The sequence below is a fragment of the Balaenoptera ricei genome, chromosome 10, assembly GCF_028023285.1.
Source record: "Balaenoptera ricei isolate mBalRic1 chromosome 10, mBalRic1.hap2, whole genome shotgun sequence".
Lineage (NCBI taxonomy): Eukaryota > Metazoa > Chordata > Mammalia > Artiodactyla > Balaenopteridae > Balaenoptera > Balaenoptera ricei.
The window spans coordinates 46,876,166-46,892,666 of NC_082648.1; the positions used below are offsets into that span (position 1 = coordinate 46,876,166).

At 51.6% G+C, this 16,501-nt stretch overlaps 3 protein-coding genes and 1 long non-coding RNA gene across 12 annotated transcripts in view; 3 read left to right on the forward strand and 1 right to left on the reverse strand.

Annotated features, from left to right (window-relative positions):
• ESYT1 (extended synaptotagmin 1) overlaps window positions 1–2,837 on the forward strand; it is a 23,705-nt gene extending 20,868 nt beyond the window's left edge. For all 4 annotated transcript variants that reach the window (XM_059936152.1, XM_059936153.1, XM_059936151.1 and 1 more), the window contains 7 exons: window positions 521–661; window positions 771–925; window positions 1,032–1,130; window positions 1,210–1,341; window positions 1,419–1,524; window positions 1,763–1,812; window positions 2,008–2,837. In XM_059936152.1, coding sequence (XP_059792135.1) covers window positions 521–661; window positions 771–925; window positions 1,032–1,130; window positions 1,210–1,341; window positions 1,419–1,524; window positions 1,763–1,812; window positions 2,008–2,047 — 723 coding nt within the window. In that variant the 3' untranslated portion in view covers window positions 2,048–2,837. The remainder of the gene's footprint in view (window positions 1–520; window positions 662–770; window positions 926–1,031; window positions 1,131–1,209; window positions 1,342–1,418; window positions 1,525–1,762; window positions 1,813–2,007) is intronic.
• The window catches only part of LOC132373291 (uncharacterized), a 14,339-nt gene extending 5,909 nt beyond the window's left edge, over window positions 1–8,430 (reverse strand). The window contains exons 1-3 of one of the 5 annotated variants that reach the window (XR_009505400.1): window positions 8,312–8,430; window positions 6,904–6,967; window positions 5,355–5,472 (exon numbers count right to left, since the gene is read on the reverse strand). This is a non-coding gene — a long non-coding RNA (uncharacterized LOC132373291). The other 4 variants (XR_009505404.1, XR_009505402.1, XR_009505401.1 and 1 more) reach the window with 4 other exon arrangements.
• Window positions 8,431–9,968: 1,538 nt separating this feature from the next.
• MYL6B (myosin light chain 6B) lies at window positions 9,969–12,765 on the forward strand. The gene is made up of 7 exons (XM_059936157.1): window positions 9,969–10,212; window positions 10,931–10,958; window positions 11,171–11,314; window positions 11,544–11,717; window positions 12,248–12,325; window positions 12,480–12,517; window positions 12,656–12,765. The coding sequence occupies exons 1-6, from the start codon at window positions 10,015–10,017 to the stop codon at window positions 12,506–12,508; spliced, it is 651 nt and encodes a 216-aa protein (XP_059792140.1). The 5' UTR covers window positions 9,969–10,014; the 3' UTR covers window positions 12,509–12,517; window positions 12,656–12,765.
• A 298-nt stretch (window positions 12,766–13,063) lies between these two features.
• MYL6 (myosin light chain 6) lies at window positions 13,064–16,242 on the forward strand. 2 transcript variants are annotated; one of them, XM_059936167.1, is made up of 7 exons: window positions 13,064–13,141; window positions 13,412–13,439; window positions 14,296–14,439; window positions 14,646–14,819; window positions 14,917–14,994; window positions 15,301–15,345; window positions 16,051–16,142. In XM_059936167.1, exons 1-6 carry the CDS (start codon window positions 13,139–13,141, stop codon window positions 15,327–15,329), a joined length of 456 nt encoding a protein of 151 aa, XP_059792150.1. In that variant the 5' UTR covers window positions 13,064–13,138; the 3' UTR covers window positions 15,330–15,345; window positions 16,051–16,142. The 2 variants fall into 2 exon arrangements, with proteins under 2 accessions (XP_059792150.1, XP_059792149.1); XM_059936166.1 differs by lacking the exon at window positions 15,301–15,345 and having other exon boundaries at window positions 16,051–16,242.
• The last annotated feature ends 259 nt before the right edge of the window (window positions 16,243–16,501 follow it).

Consider the following 16,501-nt stretch of genomic DNA (forward strand, 5'->3'; position numbering starts at 1 on the left):
ATATAGACATATTAGTTAGAATTATGCCAGAACAAAGAAAATAGGAAGGGCTCATTACATTTGGAGTATGGACATGAGGATAGGATGGGCAGGAAACAATTTAATTCTATTTTTACTGTTCTTTTTTCTACCCTGTGCAGGTATTACTGGGATAATTTGTGAAAGCTTAGGAAGTAAAGATAGTACAGTCTACTCTGGTTAAGAAAGAAAGGGAAGCAGGGAAGTGGGACCAGCAGCAACTATTACCACGCTCCCCTGCCCTTCACGAAGGAGAGTCTCTCCAAAACCACTCAAGCGTCCAAGCATTTGGACCTGGAATGCCAGGATTAAATCACTTCTCTCTCTCTTTCCCCCCCCCCCCCCGGCCTCGCTGTGCGGCTTGCGGGATCTTAGTTCCCCGGTTCCCCGACGAGGGATCAAACCCGGGCTCTGGCGGTGAAAGGGCCAAGTCCTAACCACTGGATCGCCAGGGAACTACCTAAATCACTTCTCTCTTGACGGCAGTCCTGTTGCTCCACAGGTTCGGGGTGAGGGGACTGGCGCATTGGGCTCGTTATCCCTGCCCCTCTCTGAGCTCCTCGTGGCTGACCAGCTCTGCTTGGACCACTGGTTTATGCTCAGCAATGGTCTAGGGCAGGTGCTACTGAGAGCACAGCTCGGGGTGAGTGCCAGGAGACAGTGGGCAAGGGGAGGGAGGGCGGGAGCAGAGGGCCGTGTCCTTCTAGCCCGAGAGCGGAAGGACTCTGCGTGCCGCTTTCTTGTCTGCCTAGATCCTGGTGTCCCAGCACTCAGGGGTGGAAGCTCACAGCCACAGCTACAGCCACAGCTCCTCATCTCTGAGCGAAGAACCGGAGCTCTGGGGGGGACTCCCTCACATCACTTCCCCAGCCCCAGAGCTCCGGCAGCGCCTAACACACAGTGACAGGTAAAGCGCTGGGACAGAACCATGGGACTCAGTCAAGGGTATAAAGGATAAGCTACAGACTCCCGGGGCACTACCTCCTCCCACCGCTATCTCCATCTCTCCACAGTCCCCTTGAGGCTCCAGCCGGGCCTCTGGGCCAGGTGAAACTCACTGTTTGGTACTACAGTGAAGAACGAAAGCTGGTCGGCATCGTTCACAGTTGCCGGTGAGACTCCGTCACATCCTCCAGGTTCTCCCCATCCCTCCCCTCAGGTTGCCTCATCACCTCCTTCCTCCTGTCACAGGGCCCTTCGACAAAATGGACGGGATCCCCCTGACCCCTACGTGTCACTGTTGCTACTGCCAGACAAGAACCGGGGCACCAAGAGGAAGAGCTCACAGAAGAAGAGGACCCTAAATCCTGAATTCGATGAACGGTCAGTCAGTGAGCATTCAAGTGAAGAGATGGCAGGCTCGGGAAGGGCCCCTGCCCCTAACCTCAGTCCCTCCTCAGGTTTGAGTGGGAAATGCCCCTGGATGAGGCCCTGCGGCGAAAGCTGGACGTCTCTGTGAAGTCTAGTTCCTCCTTCATGTCAAGAGAGCGTGAGCTGCTGGGGAAGGTAAGAAGAGGGCAAAGGTGGACCAGGCAAAGGTGAGAGTTAGAAGTTGCTGGTGGAAAGGCTTGTAGTCCCTATTAGGGAGTAAGCACCCTGGTGACACTACTTTACAGATGTACTTTACAGTACTTTACTACCCAATTACCTCTGCACTGGTTTGGGACCAGGAGTGTGTCAGGGTAGGACGTGGTCTTTGGAGACATCAAAAGTAACATCTCACCCCTACTATCCTCCAACACAGGTGCAGTTGGACCTCGCTGAGATAGACCTTTCCCAGGGTGCAGCCCAGTGGTGAGTGTCTGATGAGCTGGGGATGGGCCTGGATGCTTAAGTAGGAAAAATCCCAATCATAGGAGGGAAAAAGGATGTAACCCAAGCTGAGAACCAGTGATCCTCTGAAGTACAAGAGCCCTCAGATCTTGTCTCATTCATAAGAGGACACAGAAGTCATCTTTCTACCTGAGCCCTCTCTGCTTGTTCCCACAGGTATGACCTCATGGATGACAAGGACAAGGGCAGCTCCTAGGAGCCGGAGATTACCAGCCTGACTGCTCTGTCTCCTTGCCTCGCCTCTCGCTGCATCACCGCCTCAATGTGATGAGCCTAAAGGTTGGGGCCCGAGGGCAGAGCCTGCACCCCTCAGCCCTCTCACCTCCCAGGCCCATGCTAGGGCCTTTGCGTGACCAAAGAGGAGGACCGTATGTTACCCTTTACTGCACGGCCTTTATCCTTCTGGGCTTCTGCGGCAGGGATGTGAGCTGGCTATTTCCTGCTCTGCCTGCACATTCTCCTTTCCGCCCAGCTCCTCAGGGCCTTCTGTGTCTGTGCCTGGCCACTGGCAGCACTGGCAGTGGCATTAGCTCATGCCAAATACAGCTTTTTGAAAGACCTTTTTTTCTCCTTCTTCCCAAACAGCAGTCAGGGAGGGTGGAAAGGCTAACCACTCCAGCTGAGAGCCTCTTGGACTACTGCATGCAGCAAATGTACAGCCACCCAAACCCCATGTCCAGTTCTATACCCACTTTCCTCGAGCCTGTCCTGAAAATTACACCTGCTATGTTGACTAGGGCCAGCCAGTCTCTTGAATCACTCTGAGAACAGTAGATTCCATCAAAGCCTTCAGGTAGCCAATATCAGTCTTGGTGTGGGGCCTCTAGCTGGTGCCATCCAGAGGGCTTTGGAGGACCCAGGACAGCAGGGCCAATTTTTTGTCCAGGTGCCTAGGCTGTTAACTCACTGACTAGAACTGAATCTCTTAGCTTTGTACCAACTCTGCCAATCCACTGTATCGTACATTAAACGTTACACTCAAATCATCTGTGGCTCTTTTCCTTAAGGGCAGAGAATACAGCCTACCCATCAGGTGTTTATTCCAAGTGTCAAAAGCCTTTATTCAGTTCACAAATGATGTCTGTTTATATTTTTATCAACTGATTATCAGTTTATTAAAAAAGTTGATTTAAACATCTGCCATGGTGACTTCAACCTTGACTCCTGGCTCAATACTGATGGAAGTAATCTTATTAACAATTGCAGAAGGACTGTGCGTGCCAGTGAGTCGCTGTGGCTCCTCATCTGAAAAATGATCCCAAGTCCTAGAACCTTCACCACAGGAATTTTCCTTGTAGTTATCCTCACAGTCTTGGTGGGCATCCATCCTTTCCCTTTGAGAGTCTTTTCCTTTGCGCCTCTGATCAAGTCGGCACATACCTTCTCCAAAGACATTATGATGCTGCAGCTGCTTAGCGTAATTCTAAGTCAGTCAGTGAATCTCCACCTCTGGTTCTCAGAGTCTCTCTTTAAGAGCCAGGCCGTGGTGCAGCTTCCTGACCGACTTGTTCCTCCGTGAGAACCAACAGTGGTGAGGCAGGCGCAGGTGAACCCGAGCTCCCTGCAGCTGAGACTGCTTCTTAGAGATTGAGTCAAGTTCATTAGTGGTCAGAACCTACTGTGGTTGCAGCCACCAAGATTGTTGGTAACGTTGAGGGTGGTCAAGGGACCTGTGTGAATTAGGTGCTATTGAGTTTCTGGTGAGATTCATTCCCAGTCACAGTGGTAAAGTCTGTTACCAATTATCATCCTCTGGGCTTTCCAGGGAAAGGATTCCTAAACCTGGTGAACTTGGAAGCTCTGTGCCACAGCACAGGGTCACAGAGTATCAGTGGCATGTTCAGCCACATCCAAAAGGGCTTAAGGCCCCACCCAATGCGCAGCTACGTGAGAAGTATTTTATACCCATTCAGAGCTGCTCACCCTGAACTCAGCTCCTTTCAGGACCCTTCCTGGAATGCAAGCTAGAAAAGCTGTGCCCTATCCCTTCTAATTACCACGTGAAGGGAGAGCGAGATGGAGGAAGAGTGAACTACTGAAAACTGAGTCACTGGAATAGAAACTTGGAGATTCCATAACTGCCTCAGGGGGGCTTTATCATCTTCTCTGGAACTTAAGATGCTGTCCACTGGGAGAAGAGGAAAGGCTCAAGGGAAAGAACTAAACTTAGCTTCCAAGGAGTTGTCAAAATCCACCTTAGCAAAAGCTGAATTTAAACTCTATGCCATAGGGACTTCCCTGGTGGCACAGTGGTTAAGAATCCGCCTGCCAATGCAGGGGACACGGGCTCGATCCCTGGTCCAGGTAGATCCCACATGCTGCAGATCAAGTAAGCCCGTACGCCACAACTACTGAAGCCCGCGCCCTCTAGGGCCCCCGTGCCACAACCACTGAAGCCCGTGTGCCCAGAGCCCGTGCTCCATGACAAGAGAAGCCACTGCAATGAGAAGCCTGCGCACCACAACGAAGAGTAGCCCCAGCTCGCCACACCTATAGAAAGCCCGTGCGCAGCAACGAAGACGCAACACAGCCAAAAATATATATATAAATAAGTAAAAGAAACTTTATTAAAAAAATAAAAATAAACTCTATGCCATCAACTAACTCAGCTCCTAATTTTTTTTCCCAATAACTCCTTGGTACTCACTGCTGGTTCTTCTGCCATCTCTACTTCCTTCCCATCAACTTAAGAGCCTTGGCCGTGAGCAAGAAGTCTCTGTTGCCCTTCCCCAGACCCAAAAACTGAAGGGGTGAAAACCCCCAAAACACAGGGCAGAGGAACTTATATTTCTAAGGTCTCTCGTTTTATTATTCAATACTGGGCATGTAGCCCAAGGCCTGCTGTTCTAGCTGGCTTCAGAGATCCTGCAATGTGTGACTTTAAGAAGCACTCTTTACCTAGTTCATCACTTCCAAGTAATTACAATTCCAGAAAACTAAAGGACATGGCACAAATTCTTCCATCCCAGAAGGGTCCCTACTCTTTCCCAACCTTTTCAAGTTCAGGATACATAACAGAAGAGGTACTGATCTACATATTAAATACAAGATGAGACACAACTCAGTATACTGTTGCTCTTACACAAAGATGAAGTAAACTAAGGGTCATTAATCACAGGAATTAAACAAATGCTAATTTGTTATTTCTCAAACAGCTGGTCTTTGACACTGGCACATGATGCCTACCTCTTCCAGAGAAAAGCAGAGATGATGGCATATGGGTACATTGTCACTGATGTTTACAAATACTGCCCTCTTGGAATGTGGCTTTATTGGCCCAAACAACATGCTGTAGTTAACTGGGTGTGGCAACACATTTGTCTACCCGCCATTTGCCCCTCTTCCCTACATACAGAACCCCAGAGCATTCTTAGTGGCAGTGTGCCAGCCCCAAGGGATTAATCACAATCCTCTTTGCTAGATGCTCACTTTCCCAGCCTCCACTGCAACTCAGAGTGGCTCTATGACCCAGCTCTGGTCAATAAGATGTAAGAGGAAGTCACCTGGGGATGGAGCGTCAACAGAAGAAAGTCCTCGTTGCTCCCTTCCTTTCTGCTTGGGTCATTAGTGGGAAGATGTGATGCCTGGAGCTGCAGCAGCTTTCTTTAAGGCCTGAGGTCACTAACACAAGGAAGAAAAGCTAACATGATTACATGGATACATATTTTATAAATTAGAGGTATATTATAACCTGCTTTTTTCACTTAACACACAAGCATTTTTACACTTCATTAAATATTCCTTGAAAATATAATTTATAATGGTCACAATGTGTACAGTTCCTTAGAATGACTGCCCCATAGTTTAACTGATTCTCTATTGTCAGAAATGAAGGTAGTTCTGCTTTGCTATTCACTGTGGGAACACAAAAGTATACACATCTCAAATGATTTCCTTAGGATAAGTATAACTGGTGGGTCAACTTATGTACTTTAATGACTTTTTTTTTTTTTTTTGGCCATGCCACGTGGCTTATGGGATCTTAGTTCCCCAACCGGGGATTGAACCCGGGCCCTCAGCACTGAAAGTGCAGAGTCCTAACCACTGGACCACCAGGGAATTCCCTAACGACTTTTATTTTTTTCAATTTTTCAATTTTTATTTTTTTTTATTTTTGGCTGCGTTGGGTCTTCGTTGCTGCGCACAGGCTTTCTCTAGTTGCGTCAAGCAGGGGCTACTCTTCGTTGCGGTGGGCAGCCTTCTCATTGCAGTGGCTTCCCTTGTTGCGGAGCACAGGCTCTAGACGTGCGGGCTTCAGCAGTTGTGGCATGCGGGCTCAGTAGTTGTGGCTCGTGGGCTCTAGACCGCAGGCTCAGTAGTTGTGGCACACGGAAGTCCCCTAACGACTTTCAGTACAGTCTTCCAAAATACATTCTAAGGAAATTATATGAATTCTCTACTCCCACCAGCATTACACAAAAATGTTTTCCTATATTCTCTCTTGGATATTACAAGTTAAAAAATCTTTGCCAAATGATGGGCAAAATTTTGCCTAGTTTTACAGATTTTCCTGTCTCTTCCCTCACTATCAGATTACCAATTGTCATTTCTTGGTGAAATTAGTAAGCTTTCTCTCCAGTAGCAGTCCCCCTACCTGTCAATTTTCTAATCTTGGGCAGGAATTCAGAAAACATTTGTGGACCATTGCACTAGGAAGGTACTACTGAAATGTAAAGGTAAGACTGCCCTAAAGAACTAAAAACCAATCTGACACCCAAAGCAAAGGCAACAAAAGCAAAAATAAACAAGTGGGACTACATCAAACTAAAAAATTTCTGTATAGCAAAAGAAACAATGAACCTACTGAATGGGAGAAACTATTTGCAAATCACTTATCGGATAAGGGATTGATATCCAAAATATATAAAGAACTCAAACAACTCAAAAGCAAAAAACCACAAATAACCTGTTTAAAAAAATGGACATAAGATCTGAATAGACATTTTTCCAAAGAAGACATACAGATGGCCAATAGGTACATGAAAAGGTGCTCAACATCACTAATCATCGGGGAAATGCAAATCAAAACCACAATGAGATATCACCTCATACCTGTTAGAATGACTGTTATCAAAAAGACAGGACTTCCCTGGTGGTGCAGTGGTTAAGAATCCGCCTGCCAATGCAGAAGACATGGGTTCGATCCCTGGTCCAGGAAGATCCCACATGCCGCGGAGCAACTAAGCCTGTGCGCCACAACTACTGAGCCTGCGTGCCACAACTACTGAAGCCCACGCGCCTAGAGCCCATGCTCCGCAACAAGAGAAGCCACCGCAATTAGAAGCCCGCACACCGCCAGGAAGAGTGACTCCCGCTCGCTGCAACTAGAGAAAGCCCGCGTGCAGCAACAAAGACCCAACGCAGCCAAAAAAACAAAAACAAAAAGCAAACAATGATGCCACAACTAAGAGGTGGTGCAGCTAAAATAAACAAATAAATATATTTTTTACAAAGCTAGAAAGTCAGATGCCATAACCACTTCCACTTGGCAAACTGCCAAAAGGCAGCCATAAACGAAAGGAGGACTAAAAAAAATCGGATAAACCACATCTTCGAAATCAACTTCTGTGTAAGTGATGAAAGACACTAAAAGGCATCTGTTGTGCCCTCACCCAGTCTTGTAACCAACCATATTACACAACACATTTCTGTTCTTCCAAGCTTTCCCCAACCAGCAAACATCACTTCTGCACTGCCCATAAAGTTAACTTATGCCTCACCTTTCTGACCTCCCGAGGGTTTTCTACTCTGACCCACTGCCTGCAGGCCCATGCAAGCCCCAATGTCCAGCACGGTATGCCGCCAGGGCATTTACTGATCCAGCAAGTGAAGTTGGGCCTGCCTGGGCTGGTTCCCTCCCGACACAGATGAGACCTTTGATGAACATCTGGGGGATGTACAACACAAGGAATATAACCAATATTTATAATAACTATAAATGGAGTATAACCTTTAAAAACTGTGAATCACTGTTGTACACCTGAAACTTCTGTAATACTGTACAACTATACCTCAATTTAAAAAAACAAAACAAAAAACAGATCTATAAAACAAACAGCCATCTCCGGAAAAGAGATGTCCGATGCTGGGAAGAGATGTCTTAGAGTCAAGGGCTGGAGAACCCAGTCCTCCACTCCAAGGAGACCTGTGAGGAACCGACGAGGTGGCTGGCGCATACGCGGCGCAAAATGGAGAAATCTCAACTTAGAGACTGGGGCAGGTGACCCGGCTTAATTCCAAAATTTAACATTTACTTCAACTACCAGTTCATTTCAAAAACTGTTCCAAGTCACTGTTCCAACTCACACGGCAGCTCAACAGCTTCTGTTCTCTTTCTACCAAACCGCAAGAGGAAACTAGAGACCGCACCACTCTGCCCCGGGCAGTAAATGCTTCCTACTATTTGACCTCCATCCGGCCGGCTGCAACTGCAGCCTTTCCCCTCGTTCTGCGTTCTCACCAGTGGATTCAGGAAAATATCCTCGCCCACACTAAACGCGCAACGCAGGCCTGAGCAAGGGAGATATCCTGAGGGACCGCGCGCGGTTTTAGGGTCAGGGAAGAGGATTGTAAAGTGCTCATTGCCTTTCGGTTCCGGGACAACAATCACGTCCCAAAGATCGTGAGTCGCCAACCGCCGCCGTGGGCCGGAAGTCACTGCGCCGGCGTCCGCCCTGCTCTGTAGGGCGGAGTTTCCCGTGAGCCCGCGGGCGCGCGAGGACTACGACTCCCGGCATGCTCAGAGGCCACGGGAATTAACCCTTCAGGGTCCGCGGCTGCCCTGCGCCCCGCCTCCGCCCCTTACCTGGACCCCGCAGGGTGAGTTTTGGGGCGCTGGGGAGGGACTCTTTCCTTTATTTAAGGCTTAGGGGTGTGTGTGTGTGTGTGTGTGTGTGTGTGTGTGTGTGTGTGGTGTAGTCCCGGCTGGAGGAATGATTCTGACTTTCCTAAAATGAGACAATTTGCAGTAATGATACTCAAATGCTTTTTTTGCGAGTGGGAGACCCAGCATCAACTCTCTGAATCTCAGGGCCTAAGAGGAATCACTACTATCTTCCTCAGAATGCTATCTAAATCGTCTCCTTCTTTACTCCCAGAACAAAAGTAACCAGCAACCCATCCCCTCTTCTGTACGCCCCCCATCGACTTCCACCCTTCCCCAGCGCCCCCAGCAAGGTTTGTAACCTGGCTACCGAGTCAGGGTTTTATTATCCCTCCGGTTGGGTGTGAGTACTCATGGAGCCCAGGGGACCTCTCATATCCCTTTGGATTGAGATTTTAGAAATTAGGCCCCTTGCCTCTCAGAGCCTGCCCTTCCCCCTAGGTGCCACCACGGAGTCCCTGCAGGTTCAGCAGGCACCCTACCTTTGTCTGACTTGAATGACCATAGGCTTGTGGACAAGGGTTCCTTCCTTGATCCTTGCCTCCATCCCCACTTCTAAAACAACACTGGGCACAGGGGACAATGAGGGGAGGGGGGGTGTCACACTCTTCTATTGCTATTCTTTCTCTATATTGTGCACAGTTCCAGTTCTGGGCTGGGAGGGAGGGGGTTAGGGACTTGAGGTATTGAGGATTATTCGGCCGTGGGGTCAACTACCCTGCTCCTCATCCATGGTAAGAGGGAAATGGAAGGGCTGCTTGTTTTCTTCTCCTTTCACTACTCCCAGACTCCACTTGAACAATCCTAGTTCACAAGGCCCCCATCCCTGCCTCAGCCTTCAAGAGTCTAAAGCTGCTAGGAAAAAGGGCTATTCTGAGTCAGGGGGTTGGGGGCCTGAAATGCCTGGATGCCCTTCTTTGCCTCATCCCTATTTCAGTGTTTGTCACTGGCAAGCATCCTATCCTCACCCTGGAGGTTAACTGCCCCATTCTGGGCAGTCTCTGGCCTCCTCCTCCTCCCCCTCCCCCCAAAGGGGCCATTGTTCTGGTCAGCATTTGGGGCGGGGTAGACAGAAGGGAGAAGACCTTGGAGCAGGAGTCCTGAACCGTAGGAGGCCAGGGGAGTGAGGGCAGGCCGTCATATCTCTCCTCTATCTCACCCTCCCCACAGCCAACTGGCTCCCTGCCCCTGCCCCCGCCCCTTGACATCCCAGACTCCCTGGCTATTTAAACAGAGATGGGTGCCCCCATCAGCACACTGTCCTTTGGCCACCGGACATCATGCCTCCCAAGAAGGATGTTCCCGTGAAGAAACCAGCAGGACCCTCTATCCCCAAGCCTGCTGCCAAGCCAGCAGTAGGGGCCCCTCCAGCCAAGACCAAGGCTGAGCCAGTGCCAGCACCAGTGCCAGCTGTCCCTCCAACCCCTGAGAAAACTGCGAAAACCCAGGAGCCCCCCATCGATCTCTCCAAAGTGGTGGTGAGTCCCTGGAAAATGAGAAAAGAATTTGGAGGGGGTGGTACAAGGGTGGGATACACCTAGGGGACTAGGGGTATCTAGAAGGTGGGGAATCGGTAAGCACTGGATAACAGTGGGGCTTTCTCTTAGTACCCCATTTGGAAGCATCCAGGCTTATGACCCTGCTGTTGTCTTTGTTGTCATGTGTGTGTATGTACACACCCACACCCCCCCCCCCCACCTTCTCACCTAACCTCCTGCTGGAGGCAGGGCCTGTAAGATGGGGAACATCTGGGTTCTGAGGACAGTTTCAAGGTGAAGGGAGGGAGCTGCTGCCTGTGCCTGGCTGACTATTCAACACTAAAGGCCACAGCTCTGAACCCCAGGAGGGAAGGCTCAAGAGGACAGACTTGTTAGACAATCACAGCTGGGGGCCAGGGGTAAATTTAGCTTTTATTCAGCCCCCAGTTATGTGAGGGATGCAGGGCTCAGGGCAGTAGAGGGAGGGGAACAGGTGGCATGGGATTAACCCTGTTCCCTGGAAACCCTCCCCCCAATAATTCCTCCTCTTGGGATTCTCCCAAGGTCTGGAGCTGGGAATGGGACTGAGGTGGCTGGGCTCCCAGCCTGGTCCCTTTGGGCCCCTCCCCAGAAGTGGCTGCCAGTTGGTCGGGAGGAGTGCTGGAGAGGGATTGAATGAGCCCTGTCATCTCTCCTCACCTGCTCTTTTCTTCCACAGATCGAGTTTAACAAGGACCAGCTGGAGGGTGAGGCGAAGCCCCTGAGCCCACTGTCCATCCCAAGTCCCTCTTCAGATCCTCCTTCTAGTCCCCTAACTCCATTCCTGACCTTGAAAACTCCCACACTAGTACTCTTTGTGTTCCCTGTTCTGCTCAGCTCAAGCACATAGTTTCTGAATCTCCTTTCTCCTGGTGGTGATGGGACCCCTTGTCAACACTGACCCCTCCTTATACTTCAGAGTTCAAGGAGGCCTTCGAGCTGTTTGACCGAGTAGGGGATGGCAAGATCCAGTACAGCCAGTGTGGGGATGTGATGAGGGCCCTGGGCCAGAACCCCACCAACGCCGAGGTGCTCAGGGTCCTGGGGAACCCCAAGAGTGATGGTGAGGGGACCTCTGTGACAATGCGGGTTTTCAGTTTGGTGGTGGAACCGAGGAATGTTGGTAAGGTGACAAAAAATGCTGAGGTGGGTCCCAGGACTTTAGAAACTGTCAAACCCAGGGGCAGAAAAGCATCGTGAATGTTGAACGGATAAAACCCTTCATGGTGGGTATGGGAGCTGGGTCCTGGGTGACACTACAGTGACCTCTCCTTCACTTCTCTGATCTCCAGAGCTGAAGTCCCGGCGTGTGGACTTTGAGACTTTCCTGCCCATGCTCCAGGCAGTGGCCAAGAACCGGGACCAAGGCACATACCAGGACTACCTGGAGGGGCTTCGGGTGTTTGACAAAGAGGCGAATGGCAAAGTCATGGGAGCAGAGCTCAGACATGTCCTCACCACCCTGGGTGAGGCAGGGACCAGAACTCCTGTGGGGTTGAGAGGAGGGGGTGAACTAAGAAGAAGGTTGGCTAAGTAGGCAGAGCCAGGGAGGGATTACTTTCCTGTAGGTCATGGGCAGGAGACTGAGAAGGTCAGAGGCTTGGGTACAATCTGAAGGTCTTCCTCCTGCGGAGGCTAAAGTGTGTGGGCTGCAGATGCCTCCCAAAGGGCAGAGGAAAGGGGATGAGGTGGGAGATTTGAGTTTCGGTTTTGGAAGAGATGGTCGTACTCTATGATATGGTATGTCTCTTAATCCTCTGGAATTCAGTTTCCTTATCGGTCAAAGCTTTCACCGGGTGTAATTGAGGTGAAACGGAAAGCAAGATTCAGGGACACATTCAAGGCATGCTCATTACAGGGAGAGGATTCTCTTGGGGGACTGTTGCTGTGGGCAAGTCTCCCAGGGTGGAAGAAGAGGAGGTACCACTCAGAAGAAAGAGGCCTAGGTTGATGAGGGAGGGAAGGCAGGGGCTAAAACGCTGTGTCTGGGGCTCAGGAGAGAAGATGACTGAAGAGGAGGTGGAGGCAGTTCTGGCAGGACATGAGGACAGCAACGGCTGCATCAACTATGAAGGTGAGGGGCCAGAGGAGCAGAAGGGACAGGGGAAGGGGGGAGGCAGGAAGTTAGAGATATGTGGGTGAGGCACCCTGGGACCCGTATTATCTAAAGTCAGGTGGATCATCATCAGGCCAGCTTCTGCAGCCCCTCTTGCCTCCTCTCTCTGCAGCCTTCCTGAAGCACATCCTAAGCGTCTGAGCTCCACAGGTAGGGCCCTCCCACTTCGCCTTGAGAGGCAAGCCTCCTTCCCTTCCCTCAGCCAGGGTGGAAAAGCAGGGAAGTACGTCTGCATGTCCTGCTGCGCGAGAGCGCCAGGATTTGGCAACTTTTCATCTTTTTCCACAGGTGCAGTGGGGTCGGACACTGCCCCCCGACCCCGTTCTCCCGCAGGCGAAAGCAAGTTCCTGCCACTAGGAGGCTATTGTTTCAAAATAAAGAGACGGTTCCTCCCTTGGTCTCCGACTCTTGCTTTCTTTATAGGTGGGGGAGGGAAGGAAGGAAAGGGAGGGCTCTCTTCTCCCCTCACCCCTCCCCAATCCGACATCCTCTAACTTTCTTGCTTCTCGGAGGAGCAGATTCCTTACGCCCCACTCCACCCTCTTCTGCAGTTTCTGTGCCCCAGATAGGGCTATTCTGGAGAAATGAACAGCAGTGGGCCCCGCCCACCTCATTACTAATATAGCAGCGTCATCTGCATAAGCCCGGGCCAGGATTCCTATTGGCTGGGTCGGCTGGGGGTGACGTCATTGGGACGTACTAAGACTAGGGTTGGGCCAGGAACCGGAGCCATTACTGCAGGAAAAGGTCCCGCAGAGCTGAGCAGTCAAGATGGTGGGGCCCAGCGCTGGGAGGATGAGCGGGATTTGGGGCGAGAGGCGGGAAGCCGGGGATAGGGGGCGGGGAGAAGGCAAAAGGTAGGGGGTAAAGGAACCTGAGGGCCTCAAAGGTTGGAGGTGGGGTTGGAGTGTCGGGGATCCTGTCCTGCTGGGAAGCGGGTCCCCAGCATGGAACGGGAGTTTGTGGTTCAGAGTTCTTGGGACTGGGGTAGAAGCTTGGGGGATTGGAGTTAAGATGCTGACCGCTCCCCTCTTCTCTGAGCAGTGTGACTTCACCGAGGACCAGACCGCAGGTAGGTAATCTGACCCCTATTGAGGTCATGCTTAGGGAGAGGGACACTCCCTCTAGCACCCTCCAGCCACCCGTCTTCTCTTCAGCACCCCCAGGGGAGTACCTAGTGGATTCCCTTCTCCCTCCTTCTGGATCTTCCATTTTCTTTTCTCACTCTTTCTTCCTCCCTTCCCTTGTACTCTAGATCTGAGCCCCAAGCACTGGGTGAGTTTTAGGTGGTGTGGGCATGTGAAACGACTTGGTCACTAATGCCTGTTGTGTGTGGGGCTTGGGGACTGTGTATTAAGCTGCCTGTGCTCCTCTGTTCCTTAGTCAGCTACTTCTGCTTCTTTTCTCCTCCTGTGATAACTTTTCCCCTCCCCCAGCTTGGAATTGTGAAGGCTGTAGACAGCAGTGACCTGTTACTTTGTGAAAATGGAACAGGGGAGTTTGCTGAGGATACTTCTTTGTAGCTGAACTCTCTGAAAGGTCTCTGTACTGGAGGGGTGGGAAGTGGCAGGCTGGGATGACCCCAGTCCCAGGCTGCTGCTCCCACTTCCTTATAAGGACAGGGCCCAGACAGGGCGGTGGCAAATCCCTGCCCTGAGTAGTGAGGTGAGGAGGCTGGGCAGGCTGCTGCAGGCAGAGGGTATGTAAATGGCTGGTACCTCTGCCAAGGGGAGGAAGGCCGGGTCTTTATGTGGGACACCTGAGTCGGAGGAAGGGCCGCTGGATCCCTCTTAGAGGGTTTGGGTGCACAGCGGTATAAATATCTGGTTTCCTCAGCATGATCAAAGTGGAATGGGCTGCAGGGGCTGTAAGGGAGGGTTTGGGTCAACCCCCACGTGCCCACTGCTGATGTTTCTCTGAATCCTCAGAGTTCAAGGAGGCCTTCCAGCTGTTTGACCGAACAGGGGATGGCAAGATCCTGTACAGCCAGTGTGGGGACGTGATGAGGGCCCTGGGCCAGAACCCCACCAACGCCGAGGTGCTCAAGGTCCTGGGGAACCCCAAGAGTGATGGTGAGGGTCCTTCAGAATAACTCTGCAGTGTGGTAGTGGGTCTGCAGTCTTTAGCTAATAGCTTCGCTTTATCTTCCTAGGCCCTGAACTCAAGCAGCTCTTGTCTAGCAAATCCCACAGATAGAGTTCTCCTGCCTTGAGTGGGAACCCCATAATCCCCAGTCCTGAGAATGCATGTGACTTTGCTTCCACCTCCTTTATGGCAGAGATGAACGTGAAGGTGCTGGACTTTGAGCACTTCCTGCCCATGCTGCAGACTGTGGCCAAGAACAAGGACCAGGGCACCTATGAGGACTACGTTGAAGGCCTTCGGGTGTTTGACAAGGAAGGGAACGGCACCGTCATGGGTGCTGAGATCCGGCATGTTCTTGTCACACTGGGTAAGGCTCTGCCCTTCCTTCTTGAGCTGAGGTGCCACCTGATAGACCTCATGTGTCACCCAATTCCAGAACGCTCACTCTTTCTCCCCCTCTGCAGGTGAGAAGATGACAGAGGAAGAAGTAGAGATGCTGGTGGCAGGGCATGAGGACAGCAATGGTTGTATCAACTATGAAGGTGAGGGACTAACTGGGGTCTCACGGAGGAAGCAGCCATACAGGGCAGGTCAAGCACAGCATTTGGGGCTTTCCCTGTCCCTGGATTCAGGCTCCAAAAAGTGCCAAGAGGCAAGGGGCAGGGCCCAGCCCAGCCCAGGAGTGGGAGGCCAGGGGGGGTGTGACAGGAAAGGAAGGGCTTATGTGGCATGAAGGGTGGGAAAGGGATGGGAAGTAAAATAAATGGATGTCTAATCCCTCGCCGCCTGACCCCTTCACCCCATGTCTGTGTCTTGTCTTCACCATTAATGTCTCTTCCTTCCTGCAGCGTTTGTGAGGCATATCCTGTCGGGGTGACGGGCCCATGGGGCGGGTACGGCTCCTCCCAGCCCCCCTTCTCTAGTTGACCTCCCCAGTGTTTTTCTTCCCAGCCTTTGCTCTCTAGCCCCTGCCCTTCCCCTACTACCATCTGACTTCCTCCTGGCATGTCTCTGCATGGAGCTGACTGGGGAGGGGAGGGGCTCCTCAAAGAGGAAGACAGCCTGGGGGTGTGGTACCTCCTTCTCTCCTAGAATGGGCTCTGAGGTTTTGCTTCTTAGGGCGCTGGTGTCTGGGAACTCACACCAACCTATCCCAGTCTTGCTTCATGGTCATCCTTTAGCCTGGGAGCACGGGCAGTTGGCATAGGGGGCTGGGTTGCCTGTCCCACTGTGCTGCTGTAGCTGAAGTCTCTTCCCCGTCCTTCTGCTGGGCAGCTCGGAGGTACCCTAACCCAAAACTCTGTCTTCTCCTCCCGCCAATGGCTGACAGTAGCTGTAGGTGTAGTTGAGAACTCTTCTGCCTCTGCTGTGTTCTTGCTGCTCAGGGCGGGGTGGGGAAATAACAGCTGGTGGGAGGGGAGCCAGGGGCTGAGAGGACTGGTCAGACTCAAGGTGGCCCCTCTGCAAACTGACCCCAAGGTTGGTTGCTGTGGGCACATTCCTTCTTAGGCTACCTTTGTGGTCTTGTGGTCTCCTGGCCCCTGGTGGACCCCTCCCCTTGGCCCTGCTCCCTGGATCACCCCCTCTCCTTTCCGCAGAGCTCGTCCGCATGGTGCTGAATGGCTGAAGACAGTCCCAGTGTGCACGGAAACCACGCCTTCCCTGTGCGAGACTGTGTATGTAGCCCCGGAGGCCTCCTAGGTGCTCTTGTCACAGTATTTTTCCCAGATTGTCTCTCTTGGATGATGTTTGCCATCAGCATTCACCAAATAAACTTGCTCTCTGCCCTACATGCGGTTCTGCTTTCCTTCCTGAGCAGGGTGAAGGGGAGGACAGTCGGGGGTCAATGGACCAGAGGCTGGGGAAAGCCGGCCGGCCAAGGGCCTCTGGGAACCATCTTTGCCTGATTTAAGAAATGCTGGCCTTAGTTATTGATGCGACAAAGGCTACCCCTTGGGGATTAGGAAAGCCATAAATCCCTGTAGTACCAAGGCTGGCCACCCTTGGGCCATGCCATATGGCGCTGAGTCCTCTCCTAGCCCTCCCCGG

Coding starts and splice junctions, on each gene's coding strand:
- MYL6B (XM_059936157.1), top strand. CDS start 10,015: ATGCCTCCCAAGAAGGATGTTCCCGTGAAGAAACCAGCAGGACCCTCT. Junction 10,213..10,930: donor TCGATCTCTCCAAAGTGGTG/GTGAGTCCCTGG, acceptor TTTCTTCCACAG/ATCGAGTTTAACAAGGACCA. Junction 10,959..11,170: donor TAACAAGGACCAGCTGGAGG/GTGAGGCGAAGC, acceptor CTTATACTTCAG/AGTTCAAGGAGGCCTTCGAG.
- MYL6 (XM_059936166.1), top strand. Junction 13,440..14,295: donor CACCGAGGACCAGACCGCAG/GTAGGTAATCTG, acceptor CTGAATCCTCAG/AGTTCAAGGAGGCCTTCCAG. Junction 14,995..16,050: donor TGGTTGTATCAACTATGAAG/GTGAGGGACTAA, acceptor TCCTTTCCGCAG/AGCTCGTCCGCATGGTGCTG.